At 45.2% G+C, this 22755-nt stretch overlaps 1 protein-coding gene across 1 annotated transcript; it reads left to right on the top strand.

Moving 5' to 3' along the window:
• The first annotated feature begins 1501 nt into the window (after window positions 1-1501).
• LOC144172822 (uncharacterized) lies at window positions 1502-22028 on the top strand. Its single transcript, XM_077701449.1, has 5 exons — window positions 1502-1620; window positions 3947-4073; window positions 15506-15772; window positions 20036-20128; window positions 22021-22028. The coding sequence occupies exons 2-5, from the start codon at window positions 4046-4048 to the stop codon at window positions 22026-22028; spliced, it is 396 nt and encodes a 131-aa protein (XP_077557575.1). The 5' UTR covers window positions 1502-1620; window positions 3947-4045.
• The last annotated feature ends 727 nt before the right edge of the window (window positions 22029-22755 follow it).

Below are 22755 nucleotides of genomic sequence, written 5' to 3'. Positions count from 1 at the left end.
CCAAACGTAGCTGGTTTGCTTAGGCGCGGCTTCTCTTTTATAACCGTACCGGCGCGGAGAGGGAGAGCACAACACACAACGCGCCCGCCGCCGTCAGCGAATAACTTCACTCTTCTCCCTTCTAGAATCACCGCCGCTCTTTAGAGCTGGCAAGGCCACGCGCACCTCCTCGAAAGTACTGGAAGCTTCGACGAAACTGGAGCGACGGAGGTTTTATTTTTGTTGTTTTCTCGCCGGCGAGCTGGCGAGTGATCGCGTTACCGTCTCTTCGTTCGAGAAAGTTCCAGCCCTTTCTCGGGCCGAATAGAACCGGACTGAATGAATCGGACGACTGAAGAAGAGTTAGGCGCTGTACAATAAAATGAAAAATTTATACGATACTTTTAGACGATATATGCTCGAGTTTGTGACAAGGGGCAAGCCCATGTAGAATTGTTGTGCGGTAGTATGTCTGGGTTTGTAGACGTCGCCAAAGGCGTGCGTCGTTGGTGTTGAGAGATGGATGAGGAGGAGGGTAGACGAGGCGATTTCGATGGTAGTGGTACAAGATGTTTGTGTAACGACTCGGCACTGGGAGGTGATTGAGGGATTCCGGTGGGTCTTCTCTGCCTTCAGGGAATGCCCGCGTAGTTAATTCACAAGCTGCCCTCCATCTACGTCGTGTGGACACCAGGCCACGCGAACCTTCCAGGGAATGAGGCGGCACATGCCGCTGCCCTAACGCGGGGGAATTTTTTTTTATTGACGAATTCTACTTTTTCCGTGTAAGGGTCATTCATTTCTCTAAAAATACTATAATCGCTCCTAATAATTGTTACCCGCTAGGTCACTGCTAAGCTCCTTTTGTTGCCTTGTTATTTCATCCGTTTACTGTTGTGTCTTCCGCTTGATTGACCCATCATAACCGTCACCAACAGCAGCAACTGCAGACAAAGAACAATGCTGCGTTCGCGGCACTCATTCAGCATTTGAAGCAACCCTGCCCTCCAAATGGACTGATCTCCCACCCGCGCGATCTGCCCTTTTTTGCCGCTGGCCACAGGCTTCCCTTGTCATAAAAGCTTTCAACAGAAGTAAACAACAACCAGGCGTTCTAGTTGAGCGCTTCAAAAATGAAACGCTTGCTATGGTTCTTTCAGCAGGAGCGTAAAGAAAGTTGCCTATTCGTGGCGAGCATACATGACAGCATCGAAAAAAACATCGCCGCATCATCCAGGATTCTGCGATCGCAGACAATTTCGACTTTTTCCTTGTCAAGGCAAAAGCTTTCACACACTTTGGTATGTTTTTTTGTTGTTGTTGTTTTTGTTCATTTCACTCACCTTCGAATAAAAGAATGTTTTATATTGCTTTTGATTTTATATGCTTTTATGTTTGACGCGGAATCTGACATCCACGCTTCCGCGTTCTTCTGTCACAGCGGGGATGAGGAACTTTGTGCTACTTATCTGCCACGAAACGTCCGCTACAGTGAGTGCCTTCTGCTTATTGCTGCTGCTATGTGTACTCTCTGTGTAGGAAAACTGCGCCCACGCCAAGCAGTACAGTCTCTGTCGGTACCCGTGGTGGGTTGCAATTTCTACGGAGGCCGATTACGGTACGATTCCTGCTGATATTCCGGTAACGTATTTTCCATGCAGGCATTTTGTTTTTCTCTTTCTCAAGGTTTACCTATGTGTGATGAGCTGTTGTTTGCAGATTTGTGATTTCATTTCCGCGAAGCACTTCTGTATTATAGCTGAAAGCGTGCTTAGTATACTAATTGTGTGGAGTAATTTTGTACGAAAACATTTATAGCTTTCAATTGACTACTCAGAAGACCCGCTATCAACATTCCAAAATCTGTGGCATTTTCAGAGTGTAAGGAAATCTTGGGACCGATTTGGCTTAGGATGGTTTGCTATAAAAAGACGTCGATTAGAGGTCAGGTTTTATTCTCTGACCTTAATAATTGTATCTCAATATCAGATCTTCACGAGTACCTTAATGTGCATATCTCAATCTTGATATTCGGATTTTAGTACACCTGCACATCGTCATAAGGACACTCTACTCTTCAGTATTAGCAGAGAGAGAAATTTTAATGAATAGATGAAAAACACCATGAGGTCGGCGTATCGTATAGACTCTGGCCTCCTATTCATTGTGGTCATGGTGGTCATTTTTTGCTTCACCGCAGCTAGGTACTGCGGATTACTCCAGTGAAAAAAAACACTGTGCTATGACTGATCAGCAGCCGCACAAAAGGAGCATCAAATACAAACTTTCGCTTTCTCTGAATTCCTTTTGGAATCTATTCAGGTTGCTAAGCTGGGAGAGGGGGGACACGGCTTCGCCATGTTGGAAGTAGACTGCGATTTTGCATTGACTGAATCAAAGAAATTTGAACATTTCGGATCCCCCAAAAAGCAATATACACTATGTTTTGGCCAACAAGCCGTCACTATGCTATTCCTTACACGTCTTCCGCTCATAAAATATCTGCGACGTCTTGCCCATACCACCCTCAGCAAGGATCACCTACGGGATCGGAAATTCCGCATTCAATACCCCCAACTTACTAAAAATAAACACAGAAACCATCTGGGGAAACGTAAACAGGAGCAAGCATTTGAATATACTCCATCGACTTTTATACTTTCTAATTACCTGCGGTGTATGCTGATTACAAGCAAAAGGACATTCGACCATTTTTCAATCTTGTGGTTGTACTGAAAGAAAAATATTTTGCAAAGGCAAGTTGCAAAATATTTATCCTATATTTTATCCGACTTTAGGAATACTGTTTCCGTTGCACTGGCTTCCACGATGTTATAAATTCGTAAAAATTGGTGCATGAAAACATTTAAAAACTGTCATCCCCTCTTGCGAAAATTTGTGTCAGTAACTCAATAGATATTCTAAATGGGCTCTACGCCCTCGTGAGACACAAGCGCCCCGCAAAGCGGTTTTCCACGTCATTAAAAGTTGCGAATCTCGTCAACATCACCTGTTTCCTTAGTTTACAGTCAACCAGAAAACAAGCAATGGCAAGAAAACGTTTATGCAGCTGCCCTATGACAAACTGAGATATGATAGCAATTATTGAAGCAACGCGACGTCACAGAAAGGACTTTCTGATAAATATTTATTACTGAAACTTTACCACTCATAACGGGCAATATTGTTCAAATTGCAGACTATTTATTTTCAATTACATGCTATAAGCTATGTGGACACTTTACTCGATGATAATGTATTTAATTTCTGGCTGAAAGAAACATTTTGTCTTCATATCAGCAGCGTCTTAGAAAAAGTGTTTCTACAGTTATCGCAATTCGACCCAAACTTTGTCATCTTTTGGTAATCTTGGATCAGTCTGGATATCATAATGTGGTGCTCCAAGACTTCAATATGGCGTTTGAAAAAGTACTTCATGATAAGCTTATGTATAGATTTGAATTTATGGGCCTCCCTAATTGTCCTGTGAATTATATTCGTGCTTACTTAAAAACAGAAACAGTGTTTTGATACGAACGGTTGTTTCTGTAAATCTCGTGGTGTAATCTCTGGTGTTGTACCCCTCGGCAGTGTACTGGAATTATTGTTGTTCCTTCTCTGTGGGAATAATTTACTGCACGTCAATGCCGCAGCAGTGTGTGTCGGGCTGTTTTTCGCCGATTTTATTTTTTTTTATTATTTTTGGCGAAACCTGGAAAATTTTGATAAAAACAGTTCATTTTTGGTCTTTACGCCAACAGCAAACCTGGCCGCATCCTTATAGCAGATGTTTCTTTTATTTTTGCTGACTTCTGTTACGCATAAACGAACCTCGTCCTCGGTAGGAAAATTTTGTTCAGTCTTTTGTTCCTGCCATATTTACCGGATGCGACAGTTTTGCATAGGAAAGCAAGGCTAATATTAGTTTTATTTTTAAAGTCCTTTATTTTCGTTGCTCCGTTCTCAGGTGCAGCGGTGTAGTTTGCGAACGTCTGCCATGCGGAATATACGACAATGAACACGGACCGCTGAGTACGTCTGGCATCTTTTCGACAAACCTGCGACCATGTCAAGCCCAGCTGAAGTCTCATCTGGTACTGTTAGCATTTTATATTTTGAAAGATCGCCAACCAAGACTTTCCCACCTCGTGTATGTGGAGGAATACTCTCGCAATTTTACGCTGCATTCGGCATATCTCTTTTCTCTCTCTGTTTAAACATTATGCACCCCTTCGTCAAATGACGACAATGTTTGGTCGAACGCGAAGTTTTCTCGTGACAGATTCTTTGGTTGTCATCAAAGTTTTCCAAACCGCTTCTACCATGTCGAAATAGAGCAATCGGATAGGCGCCGGCTTCATAAAGCGAGGACCCAGTATCAATTCTGTGCACGCAACGCGTTTTTTTTTTCACTGCGGCGTTTTCGCGTTACAGACGCCATCAGGGAGACCACTAAGGCTTCGCTTTGAAAAATGTGATTGCATGACTTTAGAAGAGCTTCATTGGTTTTTTCTTGAGGCTGAAATAACATTCTTTGTACTGTTCAAATCCGTATTGCAGGAAAAGATATCGCGGTTGCCCGCGTAGAGGACAATTCATAAAATTATAAAATTGCTCTTGATGCACTTCACTTTTGTTAACTGACAGATGAAAAGAATTCCGCATAAGACTTTTGGTAACAGGAAAGCCTTAAAGTGTCATCCTGCTATGTTGTGATAACTTACGCAATCGCCATTAGCGATCACATGAACAATCACGTATCTCTGAAACCTCAGTTTTTCGAGACCGCGCGCTTTAATTTGTCAGAGTGGCCGGTTTTAGTAAGGACTTGTCTTGGAAAGAGATTAAACTCTTTAATGACAGGAAAACTGATTACATTGCGTTATAGGATCGGGGAAATAGCACTGAGAACGTCCGTAGCGATGCGCGGCGGTGGGGCGACTCTCCGCGCACGAAGTTCAGTTCACCCTCGCAAGCGAGAGTCCTAAATGCGAACCACACGCACACAGCACGTATAACCGCCGGCGCCGTCTCGGGGCCGCGTGATGGTACGCAAAAACACTGGCGGCGTCTCAGGGAGGCGTTGGCGGCGTAAGCTGTGGCGGTGTCGTATACGCTGCATGGCCGTCTTCTCCGCTTTCCGTTCGTACTTCTTTTCCTTTCGTTCGTCGGCCCCCAGCGAATTCTTCGTAGCCCCTGACACGACCTCCCTTTAGAAGGATCCGTCCCCAGGTCCTTCACTGAGTTGGCGCCCGATGGAGCCATCCGCGAGCTCTGTGGGGTAATTGATGCGCTCTAATACGGACGCAACTGTTCCACGTTGACAGTTTTAGCACTTGGGCCTCCGAGGTTTCCGATTCTCTTGATGCGCACTAGGTTTTCGCCAGCAAGGTCCGTGATTTCGTAGGGACCGTCATATCGTGGGTCGAGTGTCCACTTTCGGGCTCCAATAGAACACAAAACCTTGTCTCCTACGTTGAAATTCGGAGGATCCCTTCTCGCGTCGTATCATTTTGTAGAGTATGCTTCGCTCTTCTGTAAGTTTTCTTTAGCTTCTTTGCGTGCCATCGCAAGCTCGTGAAGCCGTACCGAGTCTTCAATGTCATTTCTGACGGAGCCAAGTTCAGCTCACCGGGTAGTCTCGGCTGGTATCCGTGCATAAGCCAGAATGCGCTGTACCCTGACTGCTGTGTCTTTGCAACGTTGATGGCAAACACTGCGTCTGCAAGCAAACGATCCCAGTCGCGCGTCTCATTGAGCAGCTTTCTGAGAACTTGCTTTAATGTTGCCACCATCCTGTCGACTGCGCCATGTCAGAGTGGCCGGTTTTAGTAAGGACTTGTCTTAGAAAGAGATTAAACTGTTTAATGACAGGAAAACTGATTACATTGCGTTATAGGATCAGGGAAATAGCACTGAGAACGTCCGTAGCGATGCGCGGCGGTGGGGCGACTCTCCGCGCACAAAGTTCAGTTCACCCTCGCAAGCGAGAGTCCGAAGTGCGAACCACACGCACACAGCACGTATAAACGCCGGCGCCGTCTCGGGGCCGCGTGATGGTACGTATAAACACTGGCGGCGTCTCGGGGAGGCGTTGGCAGCGTAAGCTGTGGCGGTGTCGTATAAACTGCATGGCCGTCTTCTCCGCTTTCCGTTCGTGCTTCTTTTCCTTTCGTTCGTCGGCCCCGAGCGAATTCTTCGTAGCCCCTGACAAATTCAATCCACTACTGCTGATACTGACTCCTATGTTTTCGCCGTTCCATATTTTTAGTGGCATCACAGACCCCCACAAATGCATTCCTAAACAGCAGCGTATTTGGCGACGTTCATACGCGAAAATTTAATACACGACCACGTAAACTTTTGTCCCTATGTAAAATTTGCCTTAAAGGGGCAGACAACCGATCTTTGACCTGTATATATTCTCTATCCCAAATGAGAGGGCTTCCCTCAAAGCACCCTAACGAGAAACGGTTTCGCTGATAACGCCCTAGAACTTTTTTAATCGATTTTTTTAGATCTGTGAGCCGTACGTGTCCTCCCAAAAATAATGCTGGCAACCATGACATGCAGTAGCGCGGAAACATACTTTTGCCTGTATGCGAAATTAAAAGCGGTATTTAAAATGTTGTCCCCAGCTAAAAAAGTGTGAAATGAAGGCTTTCTTCTTCCTGTATGTGTTTTTTTTTAATTCACGACGAAGGCGTCATCTGTTGGAATAGACGATAGGTAGAATCTGGCTTCACGTTGTGGGACTAGGAAGTTCGATTCTCCCCGGGGCGCGTCCTTTTTTTTGGCTGCCGCTGGTGAATTTGGGAACTGAAATCGAATATTTTGGCAGAACAAACGCCCCTGACTCAGACAGAATCGTCAAAGCTCCTTCACTGGGTTTGTTTACTGAACGCTGCCGCTGATTCTGGGCATGGAGACTCAGTTAGCCACACTGAAAAGAACCCAGCGGCGGCGGGCGGTGTGTCTTAAAAATTTTCAAAATAGTGTCTAAAAATACATGTACAATATAAACTTATACAAATACTTGTGTGAAAAGGTTTTTAATAAGTGAATAAACGTTCGAACACTTACAGTAGCAGCTGGTATTGCAAGTCACGTGGTCGGACACATATTGTAGTGTCAAGTTTCGACACTACGAACCACCACCCTTCCGACTTAAGAAAGTTTGCTGCCAAATTAAAACTATTTCCGCAAATTTCTTTATAAACTCCTTGTGGTTACCTGGCTATATAAAACTCCAGCTTTCATATGAGCTAGAGAACATATACGCGACAATAATCGTTTGTCCGTCCCTTTAAGAACGCAGACTACGGAATGCTTGTTAAATACGTCTTTCGTTTTTTTTTATAGAAGCAAAATGTGCCTATTCTTCTTATCTGATGTTGTGGTACTAAAGCGCAAAATGTGGAGTAGAGAAAACTGTGTAATAATTAAGGCGAGCTCGTCAAACAATTCATCAAATGCTAAAAGTGACCATCGTCGTTGGCGTCAACATGAATGGTGCCCACATTTTCGCACCTGTAAATAGAAAATAAATAACAAAACACAGTTTTTGTGGGATTTGAGCCCGGTTGTCCAGAGCCGGACCCAAGAACGTTACCGCTGCATACACTTGACACCCAGCAATACGAGGGACAAGAATTGTCTGGTACGTGCCACGAGACAGGCAAATGTAAGAGTACGTGAGTAGAACACGTGGAGGCGAAGACCGCCGAATGAGTGCCGACCAGTCTGCTTGTCGGTGCAAATCGCATCCATAGGCGAAGAAACGAAAAAGAAGAAAAGACCCGAACGCGATGTTGCAGTAAATAGGTATTCGATAACAGCTAGGCTTTCATCTTCAAAGCACGTATAGACTACATTTCCAGGGGAGATTTTATTCTGTGCCATAATGGGACCATCGTTTCGGATTAACGGGAATCTAAGAATCAGACTGTAATCGACAGCAACCTTCCTACAATAAAAATGCGAGTGTTATTGAGCGTCGTGTCGGAAAGTGGTCATTACACAAACTGCATTGCGGCCGTTATCAAACACCCAAAATAGCGTGCCACCATTGCGTTACAAAGCGAAGTTCTATGAGGGTTTGCAAGCAGTGTTGTACACGTTCCTCTAAAAAACAGGAACGAAAGCTCGTTCCTCGTTCCTTTCTAATTTTGGAACGAATTCCCGTTACAAGTTACCTTAATGAGGAAGGAACGCGTTCCAGTTGTACTTCGAACATTGCAACGTGTCATTACATTAACGTTACATTTGTTTTTTGTTTTTCATTAACGTGTGTGAAATAATGCCAAGGCAAAATCAAGTGTGTAATTTAAAACACACATTGAGCTACGTGTATCATACGACTATGAACACCGCCGGAAGCAGAATATCTGAAAATAAAAAGAACCCGAAGAAACGCTCCCAGACGATTTTTTTCAGGGAGCACCGGACATACTCCAGACATGTCTAACTGCAACTTTGGGGCTCCTCTGTCACGAGTGCAACACACACGGCACTTTCCACTTCTGTCTTCAAATGCGCAACGGGTACACTGCGTTTCAGATGTGCAAATTGAAAGTTACTCACATGCACGGGCATAATTAAATTTCTTGCACAAGAAACCCCAACGATAAGAACAATACAAAGGCGTTTAGTGAATTTGATTCAATATTACAGTATTAGTGGAAAAAACAATGTCCATAATACATATTCGCAACTTAGTAGAGTCCTTTGCTTGAACTCAGCAATAGCCTCTTCTCGATATTGGAGTCGGACAGACGACCCCTGTTTTTTCGTCAACACTTCGTTGGCAATGTTGAAGAGCAGTAGCAACCCGAGCTCTCCACGGACACAGTGGTTGCTTTGTGTATATTTTGTTTGACGGCCGTTAAAACCCTCTGTGGTGCCGTGCGCAAAACTTCGACCATTGTGGTTTCCTCCGTGAATTTTCGCAAGCGCGAGCATCGGAGCCAACGAGTCAACAACAGAACTTCGGAGTGTTAGTCTGCTGGATTGAGAATTCATGTTCGCTTTTTTTGTAGCAGCCTTCTCTGTGGAAACTTGCGCTGTTCACTTAGCCACGCATAGAACACTTTTTGGCCTCTGGCTTCTCGTCGTCGGAATGGAGAACTCTACACACATCGGCAGCCGTGCACCAGCCGCGCTACTACAACTCGGCTCGCCATCGGTGCCCGGCTGCAGCACTAGTCGGAGCCGGTCCGTAACAATACACTTCAGTCGCTGCACTCCTATGATGCGAAGTTATGGGGACGCAATAGTTCCCAGCAAAATGCGAAAACCAATCGTCACAGCAAACCTGGCAAACATCATGAAACCGTAGGCCCGTTCGGTGCGTGAGAAGGTTTACGGCGACCCCCATGTCCGTGCGTTGGGGCGATAGAACGTCGCAGGTCAGGTGCGACTTGCAGCTGACCGACATTGTTGCTGTTGCGCATTAGATCAGATAGCTCTCGCCTAGGTTTTGGCGGCAGCGGCAATAGTTTAATAATCCGAGGCTGGGAACTTGACGCCTTGTTTTTACACACGGTGAGCACAACGCCGGCGAGCGGGGTGTCCATGGGAAGACAGCAGAGCAGTCTCGTATACGGCACGTCCGGCTGGTTCGGCTGCCTGTGGAGAGCCCGTGTGCGATGAATGTGGTACCTTGCACCTGTGTGAGGTGATCGTCCAAGCTGGTGTCTTCTACGAGTGCGGATGGCGCATCCACGTCTGCTCCTGCTCGGCTTTCGCGTTCCACTCCTAGATGCGAAGTTTAAGTTTCCTTGAAGTTCATGGTTGCACAAAAGGAGTGGTCGTGGTGGAAGACGAATCAAAGGGGTGTCGAAACATTTGTTTCAGTGGCGTCTGCAGCCGCCGTAGCAACAAGGCCATGCGCGCCCGGTGCAACCTGCCCGACAGGTTGCGGCCCGCGGCGTGGTTATTATTCTGCCTTTGATCTTGGAGGAAGCACGTTCCGTGGAAGGGCGTGCAAGTTTGGCAGCTTATAGGACGAGCAACGCAGTAGCAACCTGTGTCTTTTTGTACGAGCTTCAGTGCTCTGAAGTATTGCCATCAAAAATAGCCAAATCTTAACGATGTAGCGTTTACAGAAGGAACGACGTTCCCTTTGCCGTTCCTTCATATACGTAATGAGTTACCGTTACAGTTATGTTGGCCCTTAATGGAGTGGTGACGTTCCTCCATTCCTCCCAAAAAAGGCCAGTTCCCGGAACGTCATTCCTTGGAACACCGTTCCGTACAACAATGCTTGCAAGGTAGGGATGCCTTTACTCGCAGTTTCAGAATGATGCTCTTCCAACGTCGTGAATGCCCATTATTCCATGCTCATACACAGCCGAAGTGGCACTCGCGAAATTGAGTCTCCTTGCATTACTACTAGCGCGTACACTTTATTTGAAGCACCAGAGAAAAGCGATATCTCACTTGGGTTATTTTTCTGAATTTCGAAAATACACGCTTTGCATTGATTAAAGCATGCTCAGAGCAACGTGTTTGAATATTTAGATTTGGCTCCTCCAGTGGTTTCTCCCTATCAGAGCAAGCTTTCAAAATTTTCACATTTTGGGATTTTGACGTGCCGAAGCTGCAACTGGTGTACGAGATGCGCCGTAGCGGAGGGCTCCTAAATAACTTTCAATACCTGGATACCTTTACAGTGAGCGGAAATATCGACACAGGAATGCTTTCGTTTTTCACAGCGATAGAGCCCATTTGCTTGGCTCCGCAGCACTACGGCGTAGCCCCTCAGCCAGTACTGGCGCGTTTCACAGCAAGCTTTAACGGTTTAGGCAAATCAAAAGACGTATGGAGAAGCTTGGCCATAAATTTCTAAACATTTTATGCGGCGTTCACTTATTTGGAAGCCGTGGTCCGAATAAATATGTCGGCGCAATTTACAGAATCGAAGGGCGAGTTCCATCGGCTTCTTTCTTCCTAGAACGCGATTTTTTCGCTCTGTTAAAACCAACAGGAGACATCAGTAGTATGCCCAACCAAAAATTTTAATAATCCTTAACAGTGTGCACTAACTACTTCATGGGTGTTCATGTTTCTGAGTTGTTACGTAAGTGTCTTTCGTGGAAGAAAATAGAAGCAAAAAGGAAAACTGGAATAACACGCTTAACACACTCTGGTTTAATGCGCTCATGCGATATTAGTGGACGCTAGAATGTGGATGCCTTCAAGCCACACAATTAATTCGTCCTGGTCATGTCGGAAGTTTGCATTACATTGTAATCATACCCATGAATCAACCTCTAAAATGGCCCATGAATATAATTACATTTTTGAGAACATTTGTCTGAAGGTTTATACAGTTGCCTTAAGCCAGAAAAGAAATTAATTCACTTTGTTTAGGTTGAGAGAGCTTCGACTTCAGTGGCGTAAAGATCCACATCAGCCGACCCCTATACTTTGTTCATGGGTAGTCCTAATTATCCCAAAGAAATTGTATACCCTTGACTCGCTAAAAGACAATGATATCAACTACGGAGATAGCCGTGCCGCAAGAACAAAAGAGGGAACTGGATGCATCTCCAAACACACCCCCTTGTGATATCCAGAAGTTCATGACCACCCATATTGTCTGGTCTCGCAGTGATAATGGAACAGTTGTGGTCACCGTTGAAAACATGCGTGGAAATTTTCAAAATTGGCAACAAATTGATCGCTAAGTTCCCGGTATAAGATATTGATTTAAATTACCGCTCTTATCAAACTCACTCCACAACCCAACATTGCCATGTATACACCTAACGCTCGTCTGTACTTCATGGATGTAAACAAAGAAATGGGTGTTTTATCACATGTCATAGCAAAGCAGCCGTCAATACTATTACCAAATCAAGTAAACAAAAATTAAAGCCGTTCCACTCAATCTGAAAGCTGTTGGAAGTGCAGAGCAGTGATTTGCCATAATAGGCTGTACCGCCGTTGTCCGCTCACTGCTACCACCCCATGCATTTCAAATTTACCTCCTTCGCAGTGCTCGCCCGCCCCCTGCCTGAAACTGCGCCAGCGGGAGTTCTGTTCATTTTGTGCTTGTTTTAATTTCGCATACTGGAGCTGTTTTGCGTCATTTCGAACGCGGAATTTCTTTCTTGTGGGGCTGTAGCCTTTCTGCGTCATTTCGAACGCGACATGTTTTTCTTGCGTGGCTGGAGCCTTTCTCCGGCATTTCGAACACGGCATTTTATTTTTGCGCGCGGTGCCTTTCTGCGCCATTTCGAACGCACCCTTGTTTTCTTGCGCTGCCGCTTTCTCCGCTTACTATCGTAAAAACCAACCCAAAGAGCATTCCTAACTAAATGAACGCGGGCGCTGCAGGTTAATTACGTATATTTTGCCTCAAATGTATTTATAGTTTTCTTTGCGCCAAACAACTTCGACATGTAGGACAAGCGCAAGCGGTTCATGAGTTTCGAACGCTTATGACTGTATAAACCGCTTGGCTTTTGAATCCTCTGGACAGCGAAGGACAGCGTTACCAAGGAACGACCTCTTGCTCTACTTGGGTCCAGCAAGCGAGCTACGACGACAAGGCGAGCGGCTAACGTCCTCTGCATTTAAAACATCTACCTCTGCACATCACCGTGTGACGTGATACAGCATCTCCGATCATTCACCTCCACAGAGTGGAAGGGCGCTTCTTTTTTCAAATGCCCACTATTCGGTCCCGCGTCAGTTAATAGGCGACATAAATGTTGCTTCGTGTACAGCTGTACCTTCAGTGAAAGTCATGATACAATTTAATTTAAAAACTCACATAAAACTTCATTTTATTGCCTGCTTGTTTGGAGCGCCGCGCAGCTGTGTAGAAATTTATGTCTTTGAAAGCGATAGCTTTGTTAACAGGGCTAATGGCATCCTGTCACAATTCTAACGAATTTCCCACAAACCGGTTGGTCGACGGAAAAGCTATGACAAGATCTCTAGACACAATTCGAGTGCGGGAAACCGGACTTCCGTTGTGTTGCTTTCAAATCGCGAATAATGAATGGCTCAACATAAGACAATACACGCATCGATCATGAAGGAATAGTGCAATAGTGCGCCTTTATCTCATAGACCAGGTATCGGTGTACATTTAAATCGTTCATCGATTCGTTTAATTAGCGCGCTAAAAATCGCCGCGTGGGTTAGTTCTTCGTTTGCGATTTGGGTTTTGCAGGTTCGACGACCGTTTGAACACAGTTTCTGCAAAGGTTGTACGCACCTTTGGCAAAGTTTTTTTTCGTTTGAGAACAGATCTTACTTATCATTTATTGCAATAGCATAAACGTAGTCCCTGTTAAAGAAATTTTCCCGGGTATGAAAGCATATTTTTTGTGCCTAGTATAACGCAAGGTGTAGCTGTTTTACCCAAGAACTCTTTTTACCTCTACGGGTTTAGAATGCGGAGTGTGATAGGCTTACTATGTGTTCATCCGTCACCGTTAAGAGCAATTACACATCAGTGCAAAAACGACTCAATTTTTTAAAGATGTGGTGGCAGCAAAACGCCATATAATTTGTACAGGCAATTTCGTTGAAACACGCGGTGTGGCGCTTTTCAGCCCCATTCCTGTGCCAAAGAAGCCCAGGCATACATTGGAAGCGCTGAAAAATTTCTAAAACGTTGCCTTAAAGAAACATAACTAGAAACTCATAAATTTAGGCTACGTTGCCAAGTAGTGGTAGCGTATAATACGGTATAATTTCACTTTCGGTACGTGGTTTCAAAAGCAAAGCGCAACAGTTTTTACGACCTGGGCATTTTCGCTAAGTTTCGCACAATATTGCGGTTTTCACATAGACTTCACCCTGTGTACAAGATCTTCGGTACATCGAACTTTCAGTCGGTTAACCAAGTATACTAATTTATTAGTAATGGTATTCCCAACCCCAATCGTTTAATTATTAAAGGGAAAAAGTTAGGTTACAATGTTGGTCTGAAACCAGTATTCTTGGACCAGAGATGGCCGATTGCGCAAGGGGTCAAAACGGGTAGTAGGAATAACGTCATCAAGGGAAGCTCCTATAAACAAAGTAACTTGTACAGTTTAAAACAAAACCGGGTACACCTTTCTGTGTGTGAACTAAACCAGGGACCACGGTTAGAGACACGTATTAAGTACAACAGGGAAAATTTCAGCGTGGTTTACACAAGTAGCGATTTTGTGAGCACCAAAACGCCTGCATATAGGGCTTATAATAAAGGCAATTGGATGAGCCTCTCAGCCACAGTTATCAAATTAATTAAACGGCGCAAATAGAAAGCGTGATGGTATTAATAAGAGCCCACATGCGTACAACTGGACACTGGCCACTCCAGGCGCCACCGCATTGTCGCTCATAAAATGAACGCGCTGCTTTAAAGGAGTACTTACACGAAATTTTCGTGTTGTTTTTTTTCGCTGCTATTGGTGCCTAACTGCCCACCAATCATAGAATGACCCATTAGAATGTCAATCAGAGCGTAAACAATCATTTACGGCGCGTTTATTTGTGTCAGCTTCGTTTTTGACAAAACAAACGCCGAGCGCCTGCCTAGACAGGAGGGCGACCGTGACGTCAACATTCTAGTTGCACCGCTGCCGATTTGGACGTGAGCGCGCGCGCGCCCAGACCGGCCGAGGTTTTCACCATCCCCATGCGTCTGGGCACCATCACGTCAGTCCCAAAACCATGACGGGATACACACGGCGTAGCAGCGTGCGCCAACCGCAACCAGCACGTCGGCTACGTAACGGTAGTCCTGACGTCGGCAGCTTGGGAAAGGAGCAGATGGTGGCATGCTGGCCAACTGTAGGCTCGTGCGGGCAAAGATTAAAATGTATTTAAAATATGTTACCTAAAACGGGTGCCGTTGAAACTTTTTGGAAGATATCTCCTGATAAAAAGGAAACCTTTTACATATATATCTCAGCTTTCAACTGTCGTGTCCCTACTACTTTGAAGCTCATCAGTGCGATGCATGCGGGGATGGAGTCCGATCCCCATAATACATTTACAGCAGCTGCAAAACTTGGCGCCGCACACAATGCACACACATACGTCACGCAATTTACGGCTATTGCACTTTCATGCACTATGCATCGTAAGGAGTGCTTAGGTGTCCTGGAATATTTCAGCAGCATGTCCCCTCTGCGCATTATAGTTACACGCGGAACTCAAACGCCAAGAGACCGAAACTTCAAAGTTGCATCTCGATTCGTGAGTCTATCTCACACATGAGGCTCTACTGCATAGATATACTGCAATTCAACGATTTAATGACAACGACAAAAAAGATGCGAGAGGCTTTCACAACCTACCCTTAAGGAAAACCGGGCAGTGCCTGGCCCCGCCAGACATGTCCCGCTGCTGAAAGCGTGTTGATTTAAAGGAAGAGCCACTTCTCGATTCGTTGCAGCCATCACCATTAGGGGAAGGCGAGCGTGCTGCAGGAAGCGAGTTCAAAACCACTGATGTGTTTCAGAAGTGACGCCCCGTTGCCAAAGCAACCAATCTGCTCACTCGTTTCTTTCAGGAGCTCCGCCACTGAGCGCGCAACCTCTCGACTGCGCAGTGCGCAAGATTGCTGCAGAGAAGTCTCAACGCCGCTTAACTCCCCCACTTCTCAATGTGGACAAGGAGTGGGTTCTCGCCGTGGCCATGGCCGGAGCTGTTGTCTTTACTCAGAGCATGCTAATGACGGCCGGCCTTCTTTACGTGTACTTCATGGAGGACTTCGGCGCCAGCCGCGAAGCTGCGGCCTGGCCAACTAACCTCAAGGCCGCCGTATTTGGCATTGCAGGTATAGGATCTAACGCAATTTGTTTTGATGGAGAATGAAAAGCTGTATGTGAGCTAGAAAAAAAAAGGTATTAGACGCCCCAGGGAAACTTTTTAAACCTACAAACCTCTGAAAGGACGGAAATTGGAATTTCTATGGCGCTTGCCCTTCGTCCCCTTCTAGGCAGTTGGAAAAGCTCAGTATCACTAATTAAGATATACAATTGAAAACAACACGTGGTTTAACATCATTTCTAATAAATTAAGAGCAATAAATCATATTTGCAAGATTTAACACGGGGACGAATAATCAAGACGGGGCAAGACATGTAATGGGCCCCCTTTCCACGCAGCGTATTGCTCAAGGTCAAACCCAGAAAATGACACCTTCGCGCTGTTACTCTCACCTTCAAGCTTAGCCAAGGTCAAGCCAGCACCCCTTGCTGTTGCTCTTAATCACTCAAAGGCAAAGGCGCGAAGAGGGGTGTAGGGTTAAAGAATAGAGGCTTGGGCCATCAGAAAATGTTACAAGGAAGCACCCATCATTGGGCAGCGGAAGCATCGAATCGCTAGTTTGTTCCAACGGGAGGGGTGAGGTTAGGGAGATAGAGGTCAGAAAATAATGGCTTCCCACAAGTTCGCTGTGTGTTCCCGCTTACAGCACCGACTGCACCGAGCAGTGTGTGGGTTTTTTTCCTGAGGTGCAATTCCGTATACGTTCACAGAGCGCTCTCCCCACCGAAACCAAGCTAAAGCTCGGCCAACTTGGTTTAACTGCGTTCAGCCACACCAGATTTGTACCCAATTTATGTGTCACATTTATATCGTGTCCTAAAAATCCGCAACAACAAAGAGGACTGGCCCATGTTTTTGTTCTACTCGCACATCCTTCTCTGCGGGTGTTTATTTCTCGAAAATATGAATAGAAAGGGGCGCTGCAAAGCTCTTATACCCTTTTTTTTTAATCTCCAATGCTTGAACGAACACATCCAGCACTTAGAATAGGGGGCCGCAAAGTACGCCAGCCGAAAAATACTCCTCTATGCCCATCAGCTGACATATAAACTCACTCAGAAGATTTTTCTCTCTTTCCCTGTCGTGGCGTTCTTCGACCGCTGGAATTACGTCTGTGCAGCGGTGTAGCGACTATTGTTCTTATTTCCTTCAGTTGCAGCAATGAGCGCCTTTGACAGCCACTTCAACAATAAAGCCACCAGAGCAAAGCAGAAACGGAAGGCGTATCTGCTGCGACAAGCGCATCACGCACCTCCACTCGGTGCTGGCGAGAACTATAGCTTTCGCAGTTCTTCCAGACGCGAAGGAAATAGTGAAAGCGTTTATCGGGTGTTGAAGAGTTTCTTTAAGGCAACCGCCCAACCATCCATGGTATAGAACATCATTCCATTTCAAGTAAGCCATAAAATCTCCCAATGTTCCGGCACCGAGTAAAAATAGAAAGCCAAATTTTCCATCCACATTTGGTCACATTTCCTTTAGTGAATTGACTCGTCGTACATACCTGTCAGTAACAACCAGCACTGCTGACTTTAGTTCAACTGCGCACAGGCATGACGGCATGCAAAAACAAGTTGTAGTCGGTTATTCCTCTTTCGCCGGATGCTTCCATCCTCCCTATAGTGCTATGCTTATCCAGCCAGGTGTATACTTTATTTCTGTGTCGTCTCTTTTCCCGCATTTCATGCCACAGCATCGCAATTTCAAGGGTATTTCAAACAGCAGTACTTGTTTTTCCACAGCCGTTACCGGCGCACTGTTCCCCCAGCTGTGCGACGGCAGTTCAAAGACATTGCATGTTGCCTAGCACAGGGACATATCAAGCCATAAAATTTATGCCCCTTCTAATGCAGGTACTGCGAAAAAGTTACCTATGGCTATGGTCCTTTACAGTGTTCGTGACCGGGTGCAAAAACTCCCAGCCCTATGCGCGAAGTAGCGCGCGGCAGGCATTGTTCAAGGGTTACGTATTATCCATCAACAGGTTTTTGCAGCTGTCAGCGATACGCAGGCTCTGCGATGGTAGATTTCGTTGCATCTGAGGAAAATGGCTTTGGCTGAGCCTCGGCTGCTTGAACCCCGCTGGTATTTTATACTTTGGCTGACTGGTCAATGTTAGTTTCACTTTACCGTATGAGGTTGTGCACAAGCTAGAAACACTGCACTTAGACGGGAATTCAAATTGTCAGGAGATAATGTAGTAGCGTTATTACGCTGACTGTGAAATTTGTCATAGCATCTAAGAATTTCAAAACCTATGCGGTACATCCGTTTATTCATAAAACGCTATCCCGATAATATCGACAGGTGAATTCTTTCAAGTCTATTAAATTTATTTGTCCTCAGTAAGCAAAGTTATTTACCACCATGAACCCTGTAATGTTCGCTTTGGCCTAAGGATACGCCAAAAAATGAGGAAATAAATGAATACGAAATTTCCGCAACGCCAGGGAAGTTCTCGGTCGATAACAAGCCTTCTTAACGAAACAGTTGTGAGATTCTTGCCCTAGGTCCGCGCATTGAGCAGTGAAGTTTAGCAGAATTCATTTTTAAAACACACAAAAGGGTTCATGCTGACTCCTTGGCAAAAATTGTCCACACGTTTCCCAAATCAAAGACCTCGTATGAAGCAGTTTCAAATATTTAAATAGCCTACTCTTTTACAGGGCTCCTGCTACCACTACTCCATACGTATCTCAGCTTATTCCAGATCGCCATGATCGGAAGCTTTCTCATTTGGATAAGTCCTATGATCTGCGCCTTCGCTCCCGACATGACACTCATCATAATATTCTTGGGTGCCTTCCAAGGTGAGTACATTGAATATTTACCAGCTCCACTGGGCATTTTTGACGTCGTTTGATACGATGCATTTATCAATGGGCGAAACGTGTGCAGTGCAGGCGAATCGTAATTGACAGTTCCTGTTGGTAGAAGCGATTATGAGTTGATATTGGGAACACCATATATGTATGTTTTACCAGCGCGGAAAGTACACTGATTTTATTAACATGCGATTGCTTCATGGGCACAATAATTTACATTATTTACATTATTTGGTGCCATTTAAAGCATTGGTTGCTGTAGTATATGGAAACACAATCGACGTTGCTGTTTTAAAATGAATACCCGCCGTGATGCTTACTGGCTATGGCAGTGTGCTGCTGATCCCAAGGACGCAGGTTCGGTCCCTCCCGCTGTGGGTGCTTTTCGGATAAAGAAAAGCGAAAATGCCCCTGTTTTGAGATTTCGGCGCACGCTATACGTATTCAGGAGCCCTCCACTTTAGCGCGTTCGTAGCTTAGGTGAAGCCCCGGCGCTTTAAACCCCACAATCAACTTTTTAAAATAAATAATGCGTTTTGAACCTGTAAAAGCACCTGCCGCCATGACGGTACTGCTCAGCAACCATCGTCCGCGTTTCATAGCAGTTAGAATGTTGGTAGAACAAATCAGGACGTTCCTGAATATAAAAGTTTTCTTCACTTTTAAAGTGACTTGGAATTCCAACAGAATATGAAACTCTGCTTTGGGTATCTAAGCATCCCGAATATAAAAACCGTAATGCAAAAAACAGGCACCTGGAAGGAAGAATAGTGTTTCCCTCAAGAAGCCCATATTTATCACGAAGAAGGTCGCTTATCCATCTCTCTTCAAAACACGTATCAAGGATTTCCCCTCCTTAGGGCCAGACGAGGATTTCTTTGCTCGCTTTGCTCGCTTTTTGCCAAGAATGGCGACACAGTGCTGAGCACAGCTATGGGGGCCCGTTGACCATCGGTAATGATGACCAAAAACTATATTCTAAATTTATAATAACGTTTTGCGAATGATGGGCGTTGATTGTGCGAACAACGCACGACAAAAGCAAAACAATAGACACATGCAATTTCTTACACGGCGATGAGCCTGATTTGGGGGCTTTTTTTTATAGAATAAAGAAGTGAACGCATGTCTACAGCAACTGTCTGAACAAACACATGTCTTAACATTATTTCTATTCCAACTCCTTTATCAAGATTACAACTGCAGATTCCCCACCGGGGTACAGGAACCTTCTAAGCCCATTGGTAGCCCCAAAACGCCCGCACATTTACCCTTTGTGAAAGTTTACAAAGATCGTAGTAATGAGATACCGAAAAAATACTCCGTTTTTAAAATACCTTTGTGAAAAAAATATTACCACCCAAGAATACGCACAATGGCAGAAGGCTATTTTCCTTCCTTTTGCAGAATGCGATAAAGCCTTTATTTTGCGCTTATTTTTTCAGGTGCAGGCATGGGTATTGTGGAAACTGCAGCTGCCGTCGCCATCGGAACTTGCTTCCAGAAGTCCCGCAGCATCGCGATGGGCTTGAAAGATGGTGGGCACACAATCTGCGGACTCATCTTCCCCACGATTGTGTCCTCACTTGAAGCAGAGTACGGTCTGCGTGGAGCGCTCGGCGTGTGCGGGGCTCTGTGCTTGCACGCCACTGCATTCATGCTGCCACTTCGAAGAGAGCCCTTCACCAGTCGAAGGCAACGTCCTTTCAAAGATAACGATAGATTTCCTATTGTGCGCCCAAAAGAAGACACACAAACATCCAGCGGCGATTTCGTCTCATCTTCGTCTTCTAAACAATCGGCTTCAAGATTGCAGACGACAGCCCTGACAAATAACCTTGAAGGGCAGCCAAGTTTTATCGATGTAAGCAGTCCCTCAGCTTCCAGAGGGAATATAGTGATCTCTACTACGCCCGAAGGTAAATCACAAAGTGAAAGCTCCGTCCCTTTATCTGACAGAGGTGTACTGCACAACCGCAACATCGACGGTCACAAAGAAGACATTGAAAAAGACCAGCAAAACATTTTCTTCTGTCCCGGATTTTATACAATAATGCTTATGTTTGCGATCGCCCAGTACGGCATTGTCGCCGCGAGGGGAGTGATTGTAGACTACGCCATGGACAAGGGTGCGGAACAACCAAAAGCTGAACTCATGGTGACGTACTGCGCTGTAAGCGACTTCATTGGCCGCATGGCCATCATGGCGTTTGCAGATCACGGCTGCATGAGCCGCATACTAGTCACCGTAGTGGCCCTGTTTCTACACGCAGTGACGACACTTGCTCTACCGTTGACATCAGGTTTCGGAACTTTTTTGGCTGTGTACCTGTTTTCATCGATGACGCAGTCCACCCTTTCTCCGCTGATAACCGTGGTGGTAGCTGATTACCATGGAGCTCATCGAATTCCTCTAGCGTGGGGAGTGAGTGGCATTGTAGCGGTACCTCTTCAATTCGTTACACCATCAATAATAGGTAAGTTCGAAGGCTAGCTGTAGAAGCATTGATATAATGGTTCTTGTTTAACCTAACGCCCTTATTAAATGGTTCCGTGGCCAACTCTCAAATAGTGATCTCGGCTTCCATAAAAATTAAAGACCAACTACAGGTAAATTAGGTTATTCTATATTTGTCGAGAAAATTTAGGCCATCCCCTTTATATATGTGTAATCTATTGTAAAAAAGTCAACTTATTCCATTGCAGTTCCTCTGGCTTCCCTACATGCCTTGTAAGGGCAAAAACACGCTTAATAATCCAACACAAACGCGCATAATAGTCGAACTACGTTGAAGGTAGAATTGGATATTTAAGTAAGATCCCATATATGGAGAAACAAAGGTGGTTTAGAGCCATTTGTCACCAAGCTGTTCATTTTCAATTGCGTGGCAACACTGGGCTTATATGTACTCAAAAAGCTCGAAAGAGCGTTACTGTGTGTCCGTACGCAGGCTTCTATCTTCCACGCAAAACATCGTGTTCGGCGGAGTTCTCAACTGTCAACGCTTGCTTTCGTAGAATTAATGCCCGCTTTTCTGTCAGCAAGTCTTGAAGATCATGGATAGCACTTACATTTAAAGTGCATTAGTGTTTGTTGATGGTTTGGTAGTGGTTAGCACCGAAACAAAATGTTTGCAGACCTACATTTTAACTCGAAGTGCGTGCTTGGCTGTAAGTTCTAAATTTCCTGCGCTGGCATCCATTTGCACGACAATTATCCGCACTCTTCCCAAACGTCAATAACGCGATTGTCCACACACTGTGCCCTTGCCTTCACTCATTTGCTTGAAGAAGGCGTCCCTTGCCTATGATGTCAAAGCCCGTCCGTGTAATTACGCCAACCGCCGCCTTGACGGCTGTTTGCAGTCCTAGTTCCCGAAGCCCAGCACGTGTACCAGGAGTCAATAATCTGCACCGTCTCCTGGTGCAGATTATTGACTGTTAATGTTTAATAAATACCGGCGCATGCTTGTAAACCTCCGTAGAACCACAGATGCCGGACTACGCAAGGACAGAGAACAAAAAAGCACGTGTGGAGCGGTAGCGCTGCGGTCGCGCCACTGGCGACACAGCATAATGACAACGCCACGTCAGGGGGCAATAGTGGCGTTCGAGTGGGTGTTTCACGCGTCAGTGTGTTAGGGTGGAGTGAATTCGGCTCTCAAACTGAGATTCCGGCTTCTGAAGCGAGAGAAAGGTGCGGGCATCAGGCCGATCGTTAAGTTCGCAATGCAGCCGCGGATGGGAGACTTTTCTTAGCAAGGAGCCGAAATCAGGTAAACAGTTTGAGCGTTTCTTTATTGCAACATAATAACTACACAAGTCACAACTATCATCCCAAGGGCACAAGAAAATGTTACAAACTTCCCAAAGACTCCAATATGAAATTTAAGAAATGCAACTTTAAAGCATTACTGAGGATCCACCTTTTATTTTGCCTGGTTCTACCACTTCTTTTGTTATCTTAATTTGAACTTGTCACTTTCAGGGTGTAAATACTTCACTGCTTTGTGCTTCTTCATGATAAGCTGTGCTGCGGGTATTGATTTCCGTTTGTATTACTTGAAAATTTAAGAGGGAAGGGAGTTAATCACGTGTCACTCCGCGATCTCGCTTTGCCTTGATGTGACACCTTTAGGATTCTTTACAATTTGGAGCAAACCAT

This window comes from Haemaphysalis longicornis, unplaced genomic scaffold, assembly GCF_048455015.1.
Source record: "Haemaphysalis longicornis isolate Haplotype H1 unplaced genomic scaffold, Haemaphysalis longicornis Haplotype H1 scaffold_26, whole genome shotgun sequence".
Taxonomy (NCBI): domain Eukaryota; kingdom Metazoa; phylum Arthropoda; class Arachnida; order Ixodida; family Ixodidae; genus Haemaphysalis; species Haemaphysalis longicornis.
This window is presented reverse-complemented; position numbering and strand designations above follow the sequence as displayed.